This window comes from Rhinatrema bivittatum, chromosome 5 (genome assembly GCF_901001135.1).
Source record: "Rhinatrema bivittatum chromosome 5, aRhiBiv1.1, whole genome shotgun sequence".
Taxonomy (NCBI): Eukaryota; Metazoa; Chordata; class Amphibia; order Gymnophiona; family Rhinatrematidae; genus Rhinatrema; species Rhinatrema bivittatum.
In genome coordinates this window covers 52,361,457-52,381,885 of record NC_042619.1, presented here as the reverse complement: position 1 = coordinate 52,381,885, position 20,429 = coordinate 52,361,457, and the positions used below count along the sequence as shown (strand labels likewise).

General features: G+C 47.3%; 3 protein-coding genes across 11 annotated transcripts in view; 1 reads left to right on the top strand and 2 right to left on the bottom strand.

The window, feature by feature from the left end:
* The window catches only part of LOC115091955 (pannexin-1-like), a 75,206-nt gene extending 73,505 nt beyond the window's left edge, over positions 1-1,701 (bottom strand). Inside the window, exon 1 of the mRNA XM_029602344.1 lies at positions 1,036-1,701. Coding sequence (XP_029458204.1) covers positions 1,036-1,216 — 181 coding nt within the window. The 5' untranslated portion in view covers positions 1,217-1,701. The remainder of the gene's footprint in view (positions 1-1,035) is intronic.
* A 158-nt stretch (positions 1,702-1,859) lies between these two features.
* Positions 1,860-20,429, top strand: part of LOC115091956 — a 19,237-nt gene continuing 667 nt past the window's right edge. For 2 of the 8 annotated variants that reach the window (XR_003856850.1, XM_029602346.1), the window contains exons 1-3: positions 1,938-3,089; positions 10,514-10,620; positions 20,227-20,293. Coding sequence is in view for 2 of the 8 variants with exons in the window: in XM_029602346.1 (XP_029458206.1) it covers positions 2,895-3,089; positions 10,514-10,620; positions 20,227-20,293 (369 nt within the window). In the remaining 6 variants the exon portion in view is untranslated. The other 6 variants (XR_003856853.1, XR_003856851.1, XR_003856855.1 and 3 more) reach the window with 4 other exon arrangements.
* LOC115091957 (hephaestin-like protein 1) overlaps positions 7,898-20,429 on the bottom strand; it is a 27,555-nt gene continuing 15,023 nt past the window's right edge. The window contains exons 3-4 of one of the 2 annotated variants that reach the window (XM_029602348.1): positions 9,848-9,895; positions 7,898-9,765 (exon numbers count right to left, since the gene is read on the bottom strand). In XM_029602348.1, coding sequence (XP_029458208.1) covers positions 9,566-9,765; positions 9,848-9,895 — 248 coding nt within the window. In that variant the 3' untranslated portion in view covers positions 7,898-9,565. The remainder of the gene's footprint in view (positions 9,766-9,847; positions 9,896-20,429) is intronic. The other variant, XM_029602349.1, reaches the window with a different exon arrangement.

The window sequence follows — 20,429 nt, the reverse complement described above, 5'->3', positions numbered from 1 at the left end:
CTTTTCTTTGTGTGTGTGCGCATGTTTGTGTGTTTCCATGACATTATTTCATAATAAGAGACATTATCTAGAAAATGTGTAAAGATTGCATAAATATATCATTTTTGAAATAGAAAGAACACAAAGCACTGGCTCTTGGAATGGGGGCTTGTGTGTACAGACACCTCTCCTCCTTAAAATACATTAAAATTGGTAAATTGTTAACCACGTCTTACTGCTTAGTATTTTTAATGATATTTAGCCACCTCCATCTCACATCCTTACTTTTTAAGTTCAGTTACCGACATGAAATTTATAGGAACCGTTTCATGCAATGATTTTATTTTCTGTACATCTCCTAATGAATTTTTAGCTCATTGTATGCGAAACCTTGTATGGCTTTATGTTTTGTGATTTCAGTGTAACTATAGCTCCAAACCTGCCACTACCACTGCTACAGCATTTCCACCAAAGTTTTCAGTTTCTAGCTCCTGCTCCAAACTCGGTATCTAATTCCCACAGACATAAAATGGGAGAAAAGCCTTAATGAATCTGGCCCTCGCTTTTCGATAACTGTGCTAGCCTCGAGGGATGCGATATCTTGTATTGATCCAACATACAAATAATTCAGAAATGTTGCATATTATTCTTATGTTGGTTCAATAAACTCGTCTAATCTACCCAGCAATCACTTTTCTCCGGGACAAAAAAAAAAAAAAGGCTCCAACAACTCTCCACTTACTAAATATCCGAGAGGCTTTAGATAGGGAAATCGTCTATGTAATAATCAAAGCAATCATTTGCATCCCACTTTCTCGTAATGATTTTTCCCTACAAAGTCCAAAGATGTGCATACACCAGGGAGAATGCATTCCGCAGTTTGGATTGTAGCGGCTAACAAATCATACATTTTTTCGCTAGAAGTTCCTAAACCGCGTTATTGCACAGAAATCTGTACCCTTAAAATATCGGAGCGTGAGCCAGAAATCAGAGTATTGTGAGTTGTGTCGCCCCTGCCAGGAAGAGCCGCCCTGGGTAGCCCCCTCCCCCACTCACCCATGGTGATCTCCTGGGCGAAGGCGAGCGAGATGAGCAGGAGGGGCAGCCCCACGCCGATGCAGGTGACGAGCTTGTCCACGGCCAGCTCCAGCCGCAGCCCCTTGTACTTGGCCTCGGAAGGCTCCTTCAGCAGGAAGTCGGAGAAGACGTACTCGGTGGCCAGGTGAGCTATCGCCATGGCTGCGCTCCAGCAGCTCCTTCAAGACAAAAATCGTGAACGGCAGCCGCCGCCGCTGACAGATGTCACTCGCCTCCCTCCGCCGGGGTTGTCAGTGAGCATTCACACAGCAGTCAACGGACCCGGAAAAAACAAAAAAAAACCCACCCTGCAGCATCTCGGGGCGCGCGCCTCGCCGGGCTCCTTTCCCTGGGCCCCGGCCGCTGCAGGTGGCGGCGCGAGGGGGCTTTCCTTTTGTTCGGGCGCGGCTGGCGCGCGACGCTGGCTGAGCCCCTGAGCTCTCCCTCCTGCTGAGCGCGCACCGGAGGGAGAGAGAGAGAATGGAAAGGCGGGGGGAGGCCCTCGGAGCTGACAGCTGAGAGGAAAGCACCAACGTGTTTCTCGGAATTGCAGCAATCACCCCCCCCTTGGCCAGCGAGACGAATACCGGCGACGTTCCCTGAGGAGTCCCTGCTCGAATTAGTGTTAACTAAACAAAGTGCCACACCGCGCGTGCAGCAGAGCTGGCCCGAGCCCCTTGCTTTAGAAATAAATGAGCAGAGGGGCGGGCTTGTCCTGCTCTGATGCTGTAACATGGGTAGGTCGCGCGCAGCACAGAGGGAGGGGAAGGAAATGCAAAAGAGATGAGGTTTGTGGTTTCACATTTCGATGGGGCTTAGCTAGGAAGGAAGTGCTTATCTGGTTGTCAGCTCTGTGTGAAGATATCTTGTGGTAATTAAAAAAAAAAAAAAAAAAGTTTTTGACCCTAAATCGGCATAGGAGCTTTCTCTTACAACGCTGAGAGTATTTTGGCGCTCCCGCACCACTATGAGGAGGGGCCGGGAGCGCGGTGGGAAGCCTGAGGCAAGACAGGCAGGCAGGCGAGTCACCGTTGCCGCGCGTTTTTCCAGCCCTGTGGAGTCTGAGGTGAGGGGAGTTTCTCCCAGTCCACCTGAGGCCGCGCTTTTAGCAAGTTCAGGGGAAAGCGGCCCTGAGCTCGGGCAGGAGTTCGGGGGGGACGACACGACTAGCAGGGAAGAGAGTGATTGCCAAGCGCCTCTGCTTGATTTATCTTTGAATGCTTTGGGGAGGGATTTTCCTTGCTCCCCAAAGCTTCCCACTGTGATCAGTAAGCCGCACCCGACTGAGCCCAACAGGGATGGGGGGGGGTTTGCATACCAGAATGTTGGAAGGAGAAGGGAGGGGCAGTGAGCAAAAAATGTTTTCCCCGATCAGGAAGGAAGGAGGACGGGCAGCGCATCGCAGTCTGAGTGCCAGAGGTCGGGGTCAGACAGTCCGGTCCAGTTTAGGGTGGCGAGAGAAAGAGGAGTCGGAGTGAGAAGTTCCCGAGGGCGCAGCAGAGGGGGGCCACGTGCAGCGGTGGGAGAAGGCAAGTTGCAGAGAGCAGTGCATCCGGGCAGGCACGCGGTGAGGGTGGGCACAGGTCCCAAGGGGATTCACCACCGGGTTCAGGTGGTCGTGCTGGGGATTACAGCTTGGTTAGTCATACGAAAGGGGACGTTAAGCGTGCTCGCTTTGGGGGATGGCAGGAATGGTCTCCAATTGAGAGAAGTGGGGAGGAGGTGTTTGAATGTGAAGAAAGGGAGGACAGGATTTAGGAGGGAGGACAGCGGACTTCCTTTTGGTAAGGAAGGAGACAGCTTTGGGAGCAGGGCTAGGAGGGAATCTGGGAACAGGAATGCTCGAGGAGATGTTGCCGCTGGTGCGTTTGTTTTTTCCAGGGACAGCGAGCGCGGATACTCCAGGACCGTCCTGCAAGGAAGCATGGAGAGAGAGGATGCCGGAGCAGACATGGGGAGGGGATGGGCGACGACAGGGCCGGAACGAAGGAGCGGAAGGAGGTGTCATGATCGGTTCCGAGGAGCGACATCAGGTAAAGCAGCAGAGGGTAGGATTATCTAAGGGAGCAAAGAAGGGTAAGAGGAGGAAGGGGTCCTCGTCGGAGTCTAGCTCGGAGTCCGCTTCCACGGACACTTCCTCCTAGCGTCTTTGACGGAGCTCTGGGAAGAGGTGCCTAAGAAGTTACGATGCAGAATTAAAAAGCGGAAGTATGTTAACATATTCAAATTGTTAGAAGGCAGACGGAGAGTCCGGAAAGGAAAAAATAAAAAGAAGAAGGGTAGTGTTGATGACGGGCTTAAAGTGTCCAAAAACATGTTGAATTGGGTCAGGGGTTTTTTTAGGCTAGCGAGTGTAGTGGGGCATTATCAGCCTGGGCAATATGGTGCGCTTTTAGCCTACGGTGATAGCATAGTAGGTGCTTTCAAGGATTACGAGGGTTGGGCATGGTTGAATTATGATGAGAAATTTCGGGACAAGATGGAAGGTAATAGGTTTATGTCTTGGGGTACTCAGGACATTAATCTGTGGCTTACGCAGATGACGAATAAAAGTGCAGGGAATGTCTGCCCTGACTACTGCCTGGCCTTGGACTCCCATTTTCATATTTACCCTCAGGACCCACCTAACCACCTCCAGCTGAAAGAACCCAAGGGCTTGACCAATGGGGGAGGTGGAGGTGGCTGGTATAGGTGAAGCTGCAGCCTGTCTCAACATAGGGCATGTCCAGCAGTTGTCGGCGTGGGCCTAGTAAGTTCACCTACTAGGCTGCGCCAAGCATGCCACAGCAGTAAGGGCTCATGGATACCGTGCTCATTACAACCATACTGATTGCAATTCCGAAAATGTAGACTATCTTTTGCAAAGTCCTTGCAATTTATGAAAGGCATACCAGCTGCAAGACACGAATATGTCTAATAGAGCATCAAAGCTGTTTGAATACAAAGAAGTTACAAGCACCCATATTGCCTCATTGATTTTTCTCATTTGAAATGGACCATCCTGGAATTAATTAAACCTTCATCTGTTCCTCGCTAACTCCATTCCTGGTCCCCGTGTTCCTGTTCTTCAACCCACCTTTGGATTGCCTTCTTGGATCTCAACCTCTGCTTTGCCTGACCACACCGTTGCCTCTCTCCAGACCCAGATCTCTGCATTGCCTGACTACTTCGTTGCCTCTCTCCAGACCCGGACCTCTGCCTTGCCTATGTTTGACTATCTCCGTGACAGACCTCAGCCTTGCTTGCCACTACTTCCAGATCGCCGCCAGCTCTGACTCAAGCTTGCTCCACGACGCCTCTTCAGCCTACGTCCTGGACTTGGTCTACTCAGGCTTCAGCCTGTTCTTGCTCGGGTGCCCCTTGTGTGACTTTGTTCCTTTGGCACCCAGGGCTCTGGGACACTACCTTGTCAAGATTGTATCATATTTCTACTGCTGTCTCTGGGCTGACCTTGATCCCTCCATCGATGACAACATATGGAGACCCACCTAAGTCCAGCCGGCCCAGGTTCCCAAAGGCTCAACCTGTGGGGAACGAGGGCTGGTATTGGTGAAGTGCCAGTTGTCCTCCGTCCCTCAACACCTGCCAATGGTGGTGACATATAGGTCCCTACCTATGGGTTGTGTGAACCCCACCTCGGAGCAAGGGTCCGCCTCTGGTGCAACACTTATACGTTGTAGCATGTGGAGCTCCTAATGAATGTGAGTGACTGAATTACTTCTATAACCCCCAAAAAACTCATCTATTGCAGTTCATTATAAGGTTTATTATTAACACTGCAAACATGTATTAAAAGAATACACACATTTGGCAAGAAAAAATGTTTTACTAAACAAATCCTATGCTGATATCTCTTTCTCTTCGGTGACTGACCATGTTGATGAACTTCCCTATAGAATTCCACATTTTACAAAGTCAAAGAAAGAAAAAATAAACATAACACATTAATTAGAATTAATGCAACAGAAATGGGAAATTGAATATGATGGTTGGAATTTGACTTCAGTAAAATTCCACTTACTATCTGGTCACCGAAGATCTCTCTTATTACTTGCTTATAAGGTGGCTAATGATTCTTTCTACCAAATCTTTCAGTTTTATTAATAATACTGCATTTTCAGATATTCTGTATTAAGACAGATCCTTGCCACACTACCTGGGTGAAATTAAGCAGTTGATATTCAAAAGCCATTTAGATAGATAAGTTTTTAGTTATCCATCTAAATGACTAGCTGGCTATATTTAAAGATGTATGCGGCTAAATTCTAGCCATATAATGACTTATGTGACTAGAATTTAGCTGCATAAATCAGCGGCTGTCTGGGAGTGGCTGGGAAGTGTTTCGGGGCTCAAAAATTTGGAGTTAGTCACTTAACCAATGCGGCTAACTCTGGTCATTCCATAGGGATGTCCTAAAGTAGCAGGATATACTTATCTGGCTAACTTTAAGATAGCCAAGTATATTCAGCAGCACAGCCATGCCACTTAACATCCCTGTTAAGTTAACCCGATAACTATTTCTGGCTAGCTTATCTAGCCGCTCCGCAGCTGAATATCGGCCCCTAAGAGAATAAGTTTTGCCTTGTGCCTCATGCACACTCAGGGCATCCGTCTTTTCAAAAACACAGTTGTGGCTTATTGTTAACACGTGGAACACTGGAATGGAAACATACAAAATAAAAAAGACTGTTAAACTTTCTAGAGGAAGATTCTTGATTCAAAGGCCTTAACAGATGGAAATTAAGAAACAGTGTTTAGTGCTACCGGTTAAAAATTGCTGGCAATCCATGATTTCCCCTCAGATTTGCCGTGGCAGCTCATGGCCATCCCTCTGAATTCAACAGAGCTAACTGCAAGCTGTCCCTTGACGCTGCAGATTGCCAGTGGCTTCTACTTGCTACAGCTGTAATTGGGAATATAAATATTCAAGCATCAGAAGTGCTTTGCACATTATCAGCAGGGATTTACAAATCTCACGATTACTTTGTTATTGCCTATTTATGCAGCATGATAACAGAATACAATCAACTTAAGCTTTGTGTTCAGTAGTAGAAGTTAACATTCATTTCTCCTGCAGTATCTTTGTCAATAATAATAATAATACACAGCTGACCCATTCAATACTCTAATACCAAAGCCCTCAGTTTTCTGTGACAGCTCGAAAGGAGATTCAGTGACAAGAGTTAGAAAATTCTATGGCACGGTTTCTGAAATTCAGCAGCAATTATGCAGCACATATGCATAAACGTGTATATTAAAATGCAAATTTGAATTTTCCTTTATAAAAATAAAGACATTTTCCAATATTTCCTGTGTGTCCGGATGATGTTTGTTTTTGTTTTTGGGGGGCACAAGAGATGTTAGCGATTGGTGCTGGAAGGGGAAGAGAGAGCAGGGGTACGGAATCTGGGGGAATGTGGAAGAGGAGAGGGGATCTCAAAGTAGAGAGAGAGATGCAAAAAGGGATCTCGGGGGAGGGCTGGGGAAAGTGGGAGGAGGAAAGGGGGAATTTTAGGAGCAGGAGGAAGAGGCATGAAGGGAAGAGGTTCAAGAGGGGAATGGAGAAAGAGGCAGGGAACCTGGATGGGTCAGGAGAAGGGGGGGGGGGGGGGGGGACACAGATCCACTCTCTCCTACCCTTCATCCTGAAGCAGATCCCTTCCCTTATGCACACACACACTACCTATTCACCCTCTGATCTCCTTATTCACACTCCACACTCCCTACCCAATTGCCTCACTCACCCATTGCCTCCCTTCCGATCCCTTCACTCGCTCGTATACTCCCCAAACCACCTCCAGACCCCTCACTCACACACACTCCCCTCTGATTCTCACCCATTTTACACACACCCCACACTCCCTATTCCCTCACTCATGCACACGCCCTCTGATCCCCTCATTCACTCGCTCCACGCCCCTCCTGATCCCTCACTCAGCCCATATCCCCTCCAATCCCCTCACTTGCACACACACACATCCCCTCTGATTCTCACCCCCACACTCACATACACACAGCTTAAACCCTTCTCCCCACCCTATCTCTCACTACCCCCACCCTATGATAATCCCCTCCCCACTTTAACTCTCCCCGTTGATCGGGGCTTGTTGATTGGAGAAGTGCATGGAGGACACAGCAACTTGGGACTGCTTCCTCTTTCTCTGCTGCCCGAGGCCTCTCGTGCTTTGAACTGCTGCCGTCCTTCTCCGACCAGCAGCGGGAAAAGGTGGGGGGGGGGGGGGGGAAAACTGGCACAGGGTGGAAAGCGGGAGTGATGTGCAAGCTGCCATTGCTATTGCTGCCGCCTCTGGCTTGACGCAGCTCCTCCTCCACCCCCCCACCCCCAGTCCTTCTGCAGTGATTCTACTGGGAAGCACCAATCCTGCAGCTAAACTGCAAGAGACAGGGGTGCCCCTTACACATAACGTCTTCATCACTGCAAAGTACTTTATATACTAAGCAGTGGTAAATTGAGGTTTATCGCAGGAGGCACTAAAGCTTGGCTTATTCAGGTTAGGGCTGTGGTAGTAGTTCTGCGGTAACGGGCAGAGGGCCGAGGTTAGTACTTAGTGCGGTTGTGGTGTTACTGTTGATGTGGGGAAATGCTGACGCTGCTTTCCCACCCCCCACATACATACACACACACACACACAAATCAGCCCAAGGTCTAAGGATGGGAGACAGGGGTAAGAAAATTAAAAAAAAAAAAAGTCTGTCAGGCTTCCTGGCAGTGACAAGGCAGTTGAGTTCTCGCTTTTGAAATACAGATTAAAAATACAGCAGTGCAGGTGTGAAAAGGCTCTTATGCCATCCTAAACCCCCCCCACCCACCCCCCCCCCGTGTAAAATTTCCCACAGTAATGGCTGTGCAGGAAATTTCATGCCGGTTAATGCAGATTAGTCTTTATCCCCTATGCACTAAACTCCCTCAACTGCATACCGATTTAAATAATACATGGCATTGGTAAAATATACTGCCACTCTATTAGCACTAATTAGTGCATTTTAAGGGCTGTGTTAGAGCCTTTGTACCTAGCACAATTATTACCACATTTGCTAAGAATACTATGCTTTACTACTTAGGCACTGAACGTGTGCAGTACATGGCTTGAGTATCTTGAGCCTGATATTCAGTGCTATTAGCCAGATAAGTAGCAACTTACCAACTGCTAAGTGGTGGCAGCTGAATATCTGGCTGTGATCAGTGGTCACTACTTAACCGGCTAAGTAGTTATGTGGATAGGTGGTGGGTGGGTGGATCAGAGAGGAGCTACTCATCCAGATAACAGCCAGAGCAGTGCCGATATTTGGGCATATCCAGTTAAGTTAACCGGATAAGTTAGACTTGCTCAATAGCAAGTCTAACGTTTGCCGGATAAGACTTACAGTATTCGACTAACTAGCAACTTTTACAGGCATTTTCAGCAGCATAGCCGTGCTGCTGAATGTCCCTTCTGAGTTGGCCGGATAAGTCTATTCTTCTAACTTACTTATCTGGATATGTTTCAAAACTGAACCCCTTGTGGGATAAAAAGATTAGAGATATTTCCTGGGAAGTGTATTCAAATGTTTAATGCATGCCTTCCACTGCATTACTGTCATTAAAGGGGGTAACTTTGTAGCTGCCTGCATTAGTGCAACGTCTGCCGGTATCTTTTACCCGCAGACTTTGCACTAATTTTGAAAGTGAATTTACACACGCACTTTCGTTTTGAAACTTACCTGGGAAAACTACCCACCTCCATACACCCCTGCTAATTTATGCAGATTTTTTCCGAGTAACCCTACACGCATACTGCTGAAAATTCCACAGTATGCACGTGCGAAGCCTCCCCCTACTGTTGAGTAAAGTTTCACATGTCATGCTAATAAACACTTAAGTTTACCGGCACACAGGTAAGGTAACTTTATAAAAATAAAGCCCATTTCTGCTGGTAAAACACTGTTTTACCTTCAAATCCTGCTGATGCTCCTTGCGACCTTGGGCAAGTCACTTAATCCTCATTGCCTCAGGCAGCAGCTTAGATTATACGCCCTCCGGGGAAGGGACCTACCAATTTTAACTGAATAGTAACTTGCCTTGAACACAGGTTTGGGAAGGTAAGTAACTAAATCGAAAATCCAAAGTATACGTTTAACTGGCTCAGTGGAAATTTCAGGACTGCTATCAAGAATGGTTAAAGCTGCCTTGCTATTGGTCCATGCCTGAGTATTACAGAGCCATCTAACCAATCGAAAGGCTGGAAGCCTCTCAGTCATTTTTAAAATGACAATGCATTCTAACTTTTGTTCAGATCTGCCAGTTCAATAATTTACTAATTAAACATCAAGTCCTCTAAAAACAACATTATTGCACCAATTTCTGCCCTCACATGTCATGAACCTAACCCAGTGTTTCCCCATTTACATTTGTAAACTTAACATTATCATAAATTATAGCAACACATCCGCCAATAGTGCCTCATGGAGTGCAATGCGTTTCCAGAAATGGTCATTCAATGTGTCGCATCTACAAATTATCCACGGGAAGTGAAGTAGTTTCAATACTCCAGTAAGACACCTTTCTTCTGAGCAGCACAAGAGCACCGAAGAGCAGCAGCACCATGGCCAGCAGGAGAACTCCCACAATGAAAAGTACAACGAGGGCTGTGTTGGCTTCTTTTGCATCCAGGCTCCTACCAAGCAATTCTAGTTTTTGGTGGCCAGCTGCTGAAAAGAAAAAAAAAGGACCTCTTCAGAAAAGTCAAGCTGACTCCATGTAAATAAACTGTATTTTACGCAAGAGTCTTACCATCTTTGGCAGATGTACATTCATCGACCACTCGTGGAGGAGCGGCAGCTGAGGAAAAAAAAAAAAAAAAGACCCTTATGGATAATGCACACAGGAAGAAGGAAAAACATTTAAGGCTATGGATATTTGTTGATCATGTTTAGCTTCTTATCCAGTCTAGGCACACCGCTAGCAGCACGACAATCACTTAAAACCAGAACATGCATGACTGACAATCACAGCTGCTGTTAAGAGTGCACTCATCTTTTCTCACCACCACCTGACCCAGCCTGCGTTTCGATGACTCTTCATCAGGTGAAAAAAAAAAAAAGCTTCCAACCGAACTGAGAACACAGCAAAATTTAAAAACCTTCAAAAAAGAACTAAAAACTTGGATGTTCACCAAAGCCTACCAAAGCACCCTATGACTCTTGTTATAATTTCCTTCCCTACCGGCCCATATAAACATGTACAACCAATGCAAGCACTTAATATAACCTGTACAGTTTGACAACCGAACTACGTTCCTAACGCCTTCAATAACTATGTTAACAATCGCATGAATATTTTGAACACTATGTTATACATCGAAACTTTGTAAACCGTTGTGATGGCGAAACCGAACGACGGTATATAAAACTGGATAAATAAATAAATAAAATGACTTCTCTTTCCTTCCACATTTAGGCTGGTCGAACTCCGGCTCCAGTAGAAGGAAATGTGGAAGGAAAGAAGTCACTTGACAGCATTCTTCCCCCTAATGAAGAATCATCGAAAACGCGGCCCCGCATCAGGTGCTGGCGAGGAAAGATAAGAGTGTTCTTTAACAGCGGCTGTGATTTATAGACTTGCACATTCTAGTTCTGAGTGATTATCGTGCCACACATGACACTGAAGCAACAGCAGAATATACCTTTTCATTAGTGGGTCATTTACAACCGCTGCAACTTCTCACATTCAGTTTTAATTGCAAAAAAAAAAAAATTAAAAATGAAGAAGGCATAAGAAGACGACGACTGCTTTGAGTAGGAGGGGGCACCATGACTGAAAGGTGGACAAGGTAGCCATATATGATTATTGCCCCTCCCTCATTTAACATATATTGTTTCCAATAAAAGTTTAGGGCCAGTTGTGATATCTGAAGAGATTCAGTTGATAGCATTTTGGATGGTTTCTCACTTCGCTTGTGGTTTTTATTAAGTGGTAATGGCAACTTTACCTTCATAAATGGCAGGAAACTATGTAAAAGTTTCATTTCTACATTTAAAGCATTGCTTTACCTGCAGAAGCTCCTTGGAAATTACCCTCTAAATGTAGCCAACATGGGGCAAAAAAATTCTACAGCCTTTCCTGAAGCTTGTGGAAATTTAGAGCTTTGGGCCAAACAGACATAATTTCAAAACTGTGCGGTAGACTGACTTTCTGTCTTGTTGCATTTTCACCCTCTCCTTGAATCTTGCCCTTAATACTGTGAAAGAAATAACTGCTATTAAAAACATAATGGCAAGTATCTAACCATCCTCAGATTTAGTGACCCCCCTCACCTCCCCACCAAACACACACACATACAAGGTATCAGCTCTCCATGAGAACGAATGTAGCTGTGCGTGAAGAAAGCTTTCTGCTGTCCATATGTGGAAGTAAAGGTTCAATAACCAAAAAAGCAGAGTTGCTTACCTGTAACAGGTGTTCTCCCAGGACAGCAGGATATTAGTCCTCACAGATGGGTGACATCATCAGATGAAGCCTGTCACGGAATACTTTTGTCAAAGTTTCTAGAAACTTTGATTGGCACACTGAGCATGCCCAGCATGCCACTAACCCCGTAGCCACACGGGGGTACCCATTCGGTCTCGTATCAAAGCAGAAAAGAATGAGCAAAAAATAAAACAACAAAACGAAGACGAACCCAACTCCACGGGTCCTAGGAAGACGAGGACGAACACAACATTCTGCTGTCCTGGGAGAACACCTGTTACTGGTAAGCAACTCTGCTTCTCCCAAGACAAGCAGGATGGTAGTCTTCACAGATGGGTGAATACCAAGCTGCAGGCTGCCCCCCTGAACACACTGGGCTAACATGCACCCAATAAAGTGCAATAGCCACAACAACAGGGGTGCTTTTGGCAACAATGGGGCAGCCTGAACATCATACTGGGTCCTAGGTAGGGAGAGTTGGGTTCTCACACTGGAAACAGGTTACGGAGGACAGACTAGCCAAAGATGCTGTCCTGTCAACCATCCTTGTCCAGACAGTAATGGGCTGCGAAGGTGCGGAGGGAGCTCCACGTCGCAGTCTTACAGATCTCAGTGATAGGGACTGCCCGGAATTGCGCCACTGATGCTGCCATGGCCCTTACTGAGGGTCTGCTTGCCCACCGCTACTCCAAGTCTATTTTTGTCAAAGGAGACAAAGAGTAGGGTGGACTGCCTGTGGGCCGCGGTATGCTCCAGATAAAAGGCGAGAGCACGCTTGCAGTCCCAGGTATGCAGAGCCCGCTCACCTGGGTGAGAGCGTGGTCTCAGGGAAAAAAGTGTGCAAGACGATGGACTGATTGAGGTGAAAGGCAGTTACCACTTTAGGCAGGGTGAGTGCGCAACACCACCCTGTCATAGAAGAACCTTGTGTAAGGCGGATAGGTCACCAGGGCCTGCAGATCACTCAGTTTATGGACCACTCGTGGGGGTGGAATGTCCGACTGAGGCAGTCTGCCACTACATTCTCAGTCCCTGCCATGCAAGAGCATGGAACGTGACAGGGCCCAAGCCCAAATCTGTGCTACCTCTTGGTAGAGGAGATAAGAGCCTGTGCCTTCCTGTTTGTTCACATACCACTTGGCCACTTGGTTGTCTTGTCTGGATCAAGACGACCCTGTTGGACAGGCAATCCTGGAATGCGTAGAGTGCATACCGCATCGCTCGGAGTTCCAAGAAGTTTATCTGGCAGTTGGTCTCGGTTTTCAACCATACCCCTTGCGTGTGAAGGCTGTTCACATGGGCCCCTCAGCCTAGGTGGAGGCACCTGTGGTCAGGATCACCTGAGCAGTCGGGGGCTGAAAAAGAAGTACTTTTCTCAGGTTGGATTCCCGCACCCATCAGGCAAGGGAAAGCTGGAGTGGCTCGGTTATCCGGACCAGTGCGGAGAGTTTTTGAGATGCTTGGTGCCACTGAGACTGCAGAGTCCACTGCTTGACCCTCATGGCCAGGCAGGCCATTGGAGTGAGGTGTACCAACAAGGCCATGTGGCCCAGCAACTTAAGGAGCAGGCAGGCTGAGGCCATCTCCCGGCGATGGATGGACCTGGATATGGGAACACATGCACCCCGTTCTGGCGCAAATGTGCTCCCTCCACTGCCAGGCTCTTTATGAAGACCCAGGGTGCGGAGGCTAGCCCGAAGGGCAGAACCCTGTACTGGAAGTGCCCTGTCCTACGACGAAGCGCAGATATTTTCAATGATGCAGAAAGATGGCAATGTGTGTGTAGGCATCCTGTAGGTCGAGAGAGCAGGGCCAGTCCCCTTGATGCAAAAATGTGAGTAAGGTACCCAGGGATACCATTTTGAACCGCTCTCCATGGAGGAACTTGTTTAAGGCCCAGAGGTCGAGGATGGGACGGAGGCCCCAGCTACACTGAGCCCGGGGAATTGATTCTACTGCAACAGGGCCGAGAGTTCTAGCTCGAGTCATTGCGTGTTCTACGAGGCTCCACGCCGGAGAGGGTGGGGTGTCTGGGGGAACATTGAGAAGGTTTAGGTGGTAACCCCATGCTACGATGGACAACACCCATCGTTGGTGATTAGGGACCAGTTGTTTGCGAATTGGCAGAGTCTGCCTCCCACCGGTGGGTCGAATGGCGCAGGCACAGGGGTTAGGCTTCTGCTCTCTCTGTGCCAGTCAAAAGCTAGCTGCAGGGCTAGGCTGAGCCCTGGGTGCTCGTGATTGGCGAGGGTGGTCTTTTTGGGCAGCTCGAGCTGGACGAGCACGGGAGGCCGGAGGATAGTATCTCCGTTACTTTCTGGAATCCCTACATATTGCCCTGCAGGTCGCCGAAGAGGGGTCAGAGGTGGTAGTAGACAACTGACTCAGGGTCTCATGGTGATCCTTGAGTTGGGTCACTGCGTCCCGGATTTTGTCCCCAAACAGGTTTTCTCCTGTGCAGGGGAGGTCGGCCAATTTGTCATGAACCTCCGGGTGAAGGTCGGAGGCTTTTAGCCAGGCCCAGCATCTGGCACTAATGCCTGCTGCTGAGACTCTTGACGCCGTCTCAAAGACGTCATAGGCTGCCCTCACTTCATGCTTCCCGGCTTCCAATCCTTTCTGGAGGATGGATGGATTCTAGGCCCTCCTGGAACTGTTGTGGTGGCTCTTGGTACTTGTTTTCAGAGGTTCCGGTTATACTGGTTCATGTAGAACTGGTATGCCACTATCCGAGCAATAAGCATGGATCCTTGGAATAGTCTCTGACCTAGCGCATCTAAGGCTCTGTGATTCTTCCCCAGAGGGGCAAAAGAGTGGGGGCGGGTCCCTTTTGGCTTTTTTCTGGGCTGATTCCACTAACACTGATTGGTGAGGCAACTGGCTCTTCTGGAAGCCCAGGACCTGTTGCATGAGATAAGTGGCATCCATTTTTTCATTTGCCCTGTTACCTATACTCATATGTCTTACAATATTATATCGATTTAAAAAAGCATTGGCCTATTCAATTGCTTACAGCTTTCAAAGGAAAGGAACTTCTGATTGCCAATAAAACAGATAAGAACCTGAAAGAGTATGTTTCACCATCAGCTTTACCGCAGTGTACAAAACTAGATACCAGACCCTCTGGACACCGGCCCTGTGGTAATTGCTCAGTATGTAATGTCAACATTAAAACAAGTTGTTTACCCATTCCCGGTACAAGTCAAAATTTTAAATTAAAATCTTTCACTAACTGTAATAGTAAGGGTGAGGTCTATACAGCCATGTGTCCGTGCAACAAAATGTATATGGGGAAGATAATCAGACAGTTTAATAAATGCATCATTGAACATAAAAGTAACATAAATAGATCTATTGATGGCAAACGATTAGTACAACATTCTGTCTCCAAACACCACAAGTTCAGTGATTTATAAATTTTGTGTAATACAACATCCGACATTAAATTGGAGAGGAGGCAACCTGGACAGACACCTACTCCATTTAGAACAAAAATACATTTATGAGTTTAAAATAATGGCACCTCATGGTTTAAATTTAGATATTGATTATTCAGTTTTTTTATAATATACCCTCACGAATATATTTTTTTATCTATATTTCCATATGAGTTTTTTCAGTGTGACCTTTATCCTGCAGTGTGTCAATCATTTGTGATTTTCATTTTTGAAAAACATTTCTGCATCATTTTATACAACTTTAGCTTAGACATTTTGTTCTAATCACTTGTGCCATTTTTACCCTCCCATATTTTAAAGTAACACCAATAGTGTCCCTTTTTGATATAATTTTTTATAATTTCATTTTACATGGTTTTTACAAATTTTTTACAAATTTTTCTAATTTCATTTTACATGGTTTTTAAAAATTTTGGTTTTCACATACTTAATTAATTTACTTTACATGGCATTTTTTAGTACGATACATGGCAGTATTAGTTCTCCTCTTTTTTTTATATACTGAGCCCAAAGTTGTTCCACATCTCTCCTGCACACCAGTAAGAGCCACATAGTAATTTTAGATTAATCACTTTATTTATTCTTTTGCTCACCTACACTTTCAGTGGTGAGCATGGCTTTCTTAGCTCCTTCTCTCCCCCCCCCCCCCCTTTTGTAATATATTTATTATACTTTATATTTTTTTTATTTTCAGTGGCGGTTTCAGTATCTCAGCCCCTTTTACCTACATTTGAACCTCTGCACACTGAGCCCTTTGGGTTGCTTATATCTTTCCTGTTCTTCAATAGTGTTTTAGTTACTTTTTTATAGTCCATGTACACCTTAGCCCCTCCCCTTCTTCCTTTTTTCGCGCCAATTTTCTGGCTTTAAATCCCTGCTGGAGTATGAGGGTTCCAATTTTCTACAGATACCGCAATCACATTATGCCTCACAGTTACAAAGGTAATTTACATAGTCCAAATAGTGTCCGTATTTTACATTTAGGTTGCTTTGCCTTTTACTGTGTATCGTGGTCTTTTAGCGTTATCTTCTTTTCACTTTTCCTTAAGTTTGCTGCCGTTATTTAAACACATTTATTTGATTGGCAGCGGTTTCTCGCAGTCACTCTTATGCTCTTCGCTTAGCTAAGGCTGCCAGCCCTTTCTAAGTGACATCACAGGGTCCCGGATATAAGGCCGGGCTGAGCCTTCGCTGGTCGAGTACTCGTTGCCTCCTAGAGATTCTCCTCATTCCTGATCCTTGTTGACTCCTGTTCCTGATTTCCTTGTTCCTGTGTTCCTGATCTTCAACCTATCCTCGGATTGCCTTCTCAGACCTTGACCTCTGTTTGCCTGACCACGCCATTGACTCTCTCCAAGGCCGGGCCGAGTCTTCGCTGGTCGAGTACTCGTTGCCTCCTAGAGATTCTCCTCATTCCTGATCCTCGCTGACTCCTGTTCCTGATTTCCTTGTTCCTGTGTTCCTAATCTTCAACCTATCCTCGGATTGCCTTCTCGGACCTTGACCTCTGTTTGTCTGACTATGCCATTGCCTCTCTCCAGACCCAGACCTCTGCTTTGCCTGACCACGCTCTTGACTCTCTCCTCGTCCAAACCTCAGCCTTGCTTGCTACTGCTTCCAGACTGCTGCCAGCTCTGACTCCAGCTTGCCCTATAACACCTCTTCAGTCTATATCCTGGACTTGGCCTATTCAGGCTTCGGCCTGTTCTTGCTTGGGCACCCCCTGTCTGACTTTGGTTCTATTGGCACCCGGGTCTCCGGGACTCCACCTCGTCCAGTAGACTTTTACTCTCCTCTGTTGCTGCCTCTGGGCTGACCTTGATCCTTCCGTCGACGATGACATACGGAGGGGAATGAGGGCTGGTATTGGTGAAGCACCAGCAGGCCTCCGTTCATCAGCCCTCTCTGCCTGTCGACGATGGGGACCCATAGGATCCCTCCTACGGGTTGCATCAACCCCACCTCGGCCCACCTACGGTGCAACAGGTTGCAAAGGCCATGGACTTGGCGGAGACGTGTGCCCTCCAGACTATTCCAGGCCTAGCTTCCAAGGTACAGGAACAGCAATGATTTCTTGAGGCTCTGGCCTCCTCCACTGAGCATCTGCACGCCCGACTGGATTCCTACCCGGTGGATCTGGCTGCGCTGAAGTCCATGCCCGGGCTCATTCTGAAGCTCCAGAATCTCCAGTCAGCCTTGGAACAGGTGGTGGCGGATATAAACCGTCTTGCCACCTGGCAAGATTCCCTGACTCAGCTTAACGCCCCACCTCCTTCCCCAGCGGCCTCTGTGATGGCATCCGACCCTGGTCGGGCGGTCATTCCTCTGCCGGCCCTGCCTCATTACTCAGGAGATCCCAAACAGTGTCGGGGATTCCTAAATCAATGCCATATGCATTTTACTCTCCAAGCTATGTGGTTTCCGAATGATTTGGTCAAGATGACCTTTATTTTATCCCTTTTGGATGGTAGGGCGTTGGTGTGGGCCTCCCCTTTGTGGGAGCGCTCTGACCCCTTGCTCTCAAGTCTCCCGCAATTTGTGTCCACCTTTAAGCAAGTATTTGAAGAACCTGGCAGGCTTCCCGCCATGGGCTCTGATCTTCTGCAGTTACGCCAAGGAACCCGCTCCCTAACCGACTATGCAATAGAATTCTGTACCCTGGCCACAGAACTAAATTGGCAGGGGGACAGTCTGCACACTATCTTCCTGGAGGGATTGGCCTCCAGGATTAAAGATGAACTGGCGGCACAGGGCTTCCTACATCCCTCGAAGGTCTTATTGATCTAACAGGGAAGATTGACAGACGTCTCCAGGAGCGATCCTGGGAGAACCACCCTACTCTGAAGAATTACCCCAGGAAATCACCCCTTTCTAGCGATCGCCCCCTGCCTTCCAGAAATTCTGAGGAACTCATGCAACTGGGCCATGTTCGACTTCCGGATGAAGAGAAATCTCGTCGCCGCTAACTAGGACTCTGCCTCTACTGTGGGAATTCAGACCATTTGTTAACTCAGTGTCCTAAGAAGGGCGTGACCCCATGCCGAGAGACCACTGAGTTGGTGGCCCTTGGCCTTACCATAGCCTCATCCTTATTTCTTCTGCCCGCCTCCATGGAATTATCCTTCAACAGTTTTTTCCACCCAGGTTCTATTGGACTCTGGTGCTGGGGGCAAACTTTATCCAGCAGGACCTCATGGATCAGTACCAAATTCCCACATGTTCCTTGACTCTGCCATTGGCTCTCTCCTCGGTCCATGGGGACTTCATTCCTGGTGTGGTGACAAGGGCCACACAACCTCTTACTCTGAAAATTTATTGGATCACTCAGAGTTTTTCATTTTACATTCTTCCTATGGCCATAAATCCGATAATCCTAAGCCTGCCATGGCTACGGAAGCATCAGCCATAATTTGACTGGGCCACGGCCGATCTGATCCAGTGGGGGCCGCAGTGTTCGGAATCCTGTTTGGAATCGGTAGAGCCTCTCCAGCCCCTAATCATGGCTACCACCCTTCCTAATTTTCTTCCATGCAAGAAATCTCAGGAGACCCAGGCCAGACCCTGTTTCCTTCGGGGGAATGTTTTGAGGGTTGTCTTTGCCCAGCTGGAAGAGCAACTGATGCATAAGACATCTGAAAATGAAGCCCTTGTCAAGAAGCATAACCAGGCTTTGAAATGGTTTGTGTCCCTCTTGACCTTTAAGGAAAAAGAGATCCAGAGCCTATATGCCCTTCTGCAACAAGAGATAGGAAAACACTTCTTCACTTTGGCTCCAGACATCACTCTGAGTAACTCTGTAATATCTATCTCTTTATGTCCCATGGGACCCACAGGCTCTGGTATCACATGATCTTGGGACATTTGGTACCCCAGCCAACTAAACCCTCAGAAGGGGGGCCTGGAGGAGGGGGTACTATTGTGTCGGCCGGCCATGGAACCCGTGACCAGCCTTCCTTACCCTTCGCCGCTGCGTTCCCGGGAACGAGCTCTGGCCCCTTCATGATGTGGAGGGAGCGCCTCCACGCTGCCCTCCTTGTGGCAGGCCTGCCTGCTGCTGGCAGCCTCGCGGTACGGGAGAGACGCTGCCGCTCTCTCTGCAGGCCTGGCTCTCTAGGCATGTGCGCGTGCCTTTCTAAATTAATGGGCCCGTGGCAAGCTAAGGCTGCCGGCCCTTTCTCAGTGATGTCACAGGGCCCGGGTATATAAGGGCCGGGCCCAGCCTTTACTTATTGCCTTTGCAACAGGTCTCCTCGCTGGTTGAGTACTCGTTGCCTCCTAGAGATTCTCCTCGTTCCTGGTTCCTGATCCTTGCTGATTCCTGTTTTCCTCGTTTCTGTGTTCCTGATCTTCAACCTATCCTCGATTGCCTTCTCGGACCTTGACCTTTGTTTGCCTGACCATGCCATTGACTCTCTCCAAGGCCAGACCTCTGCTTTGCCTGACTACGCTGTTGCCTCTCTCCAGACCCAGACCTCTGCTTTGCCTGACCATGCTCTTGACTCTCTCCTCATCCAGACCTCAGCCTTGCTTGCTACTGCTTCCAGATTGCCCTATGATGCCTCTTCAGTCTACGACCTGGAGTTGGCCTATTTAGGCTTCGGCCTGTTCTTGCTTGGGCGCCCCCTGTCTGACTTTGGTTCTATTGGTGCCCGGCTCTCTGGGACTCCGCCTCATCCAGTATAGACTTTTACTCTCCTCTGTTGCTGCCTCTGGGCTGACCTCGATCTTTCAATCGACGACGACATATGGAGGCCCACCTAAGTCCAGCCGGCCCTGGTACCCAAAGGCTCAACCCGCAGGGAACGAGGGCTGGTACTGGTGAAGCGCCAGCCGGCCTCTGTTCATCGTCCCTCTCCGCCTCGGCCCCACCTCGGCCCAAGAGTCCACCTCCAGCGCAACATCTCTTACCCTTAAGCTGGTGGTTAAAATGATTTTCTGTTGGATTAAAACAAAGTTATAAACCATCTCGAAATTGAGTGATTCTATTTCAGCGATGCGTGCATATCAAACCTGTTTCAAGGTATTATTAAACGGTATCTGTCTTATAGAGTGATGAAAGCAAGATATGAGTCTTCTTATATGCTCACAATGTCTATTAATTCACTTAACTATGAATATATTTCTTATCTACTATCATGTCCACATACTTTATATATAGCCAGACTTAAAGTGCTCTTTAGGCTATGATTGTGCATACACTCATTTAACTATTATAGACTTATCATTGTTGCCTTTTTTCTATAGCTTAAGCAAGATTCAATTGATTGACGTAAGCCTTTACAATATATACACACACAAGCTGCAGTTGAAGGTAAATTTATTTTTGATTAAACATGTTTTCATTTATTATTATTATTATTATTATTATTATTATTATTATTCCATCCAATTTATTCTATTCATTTCATTGAGATCATTTTCTTCTTTTTTCTTCTTTTCTTTTTTTG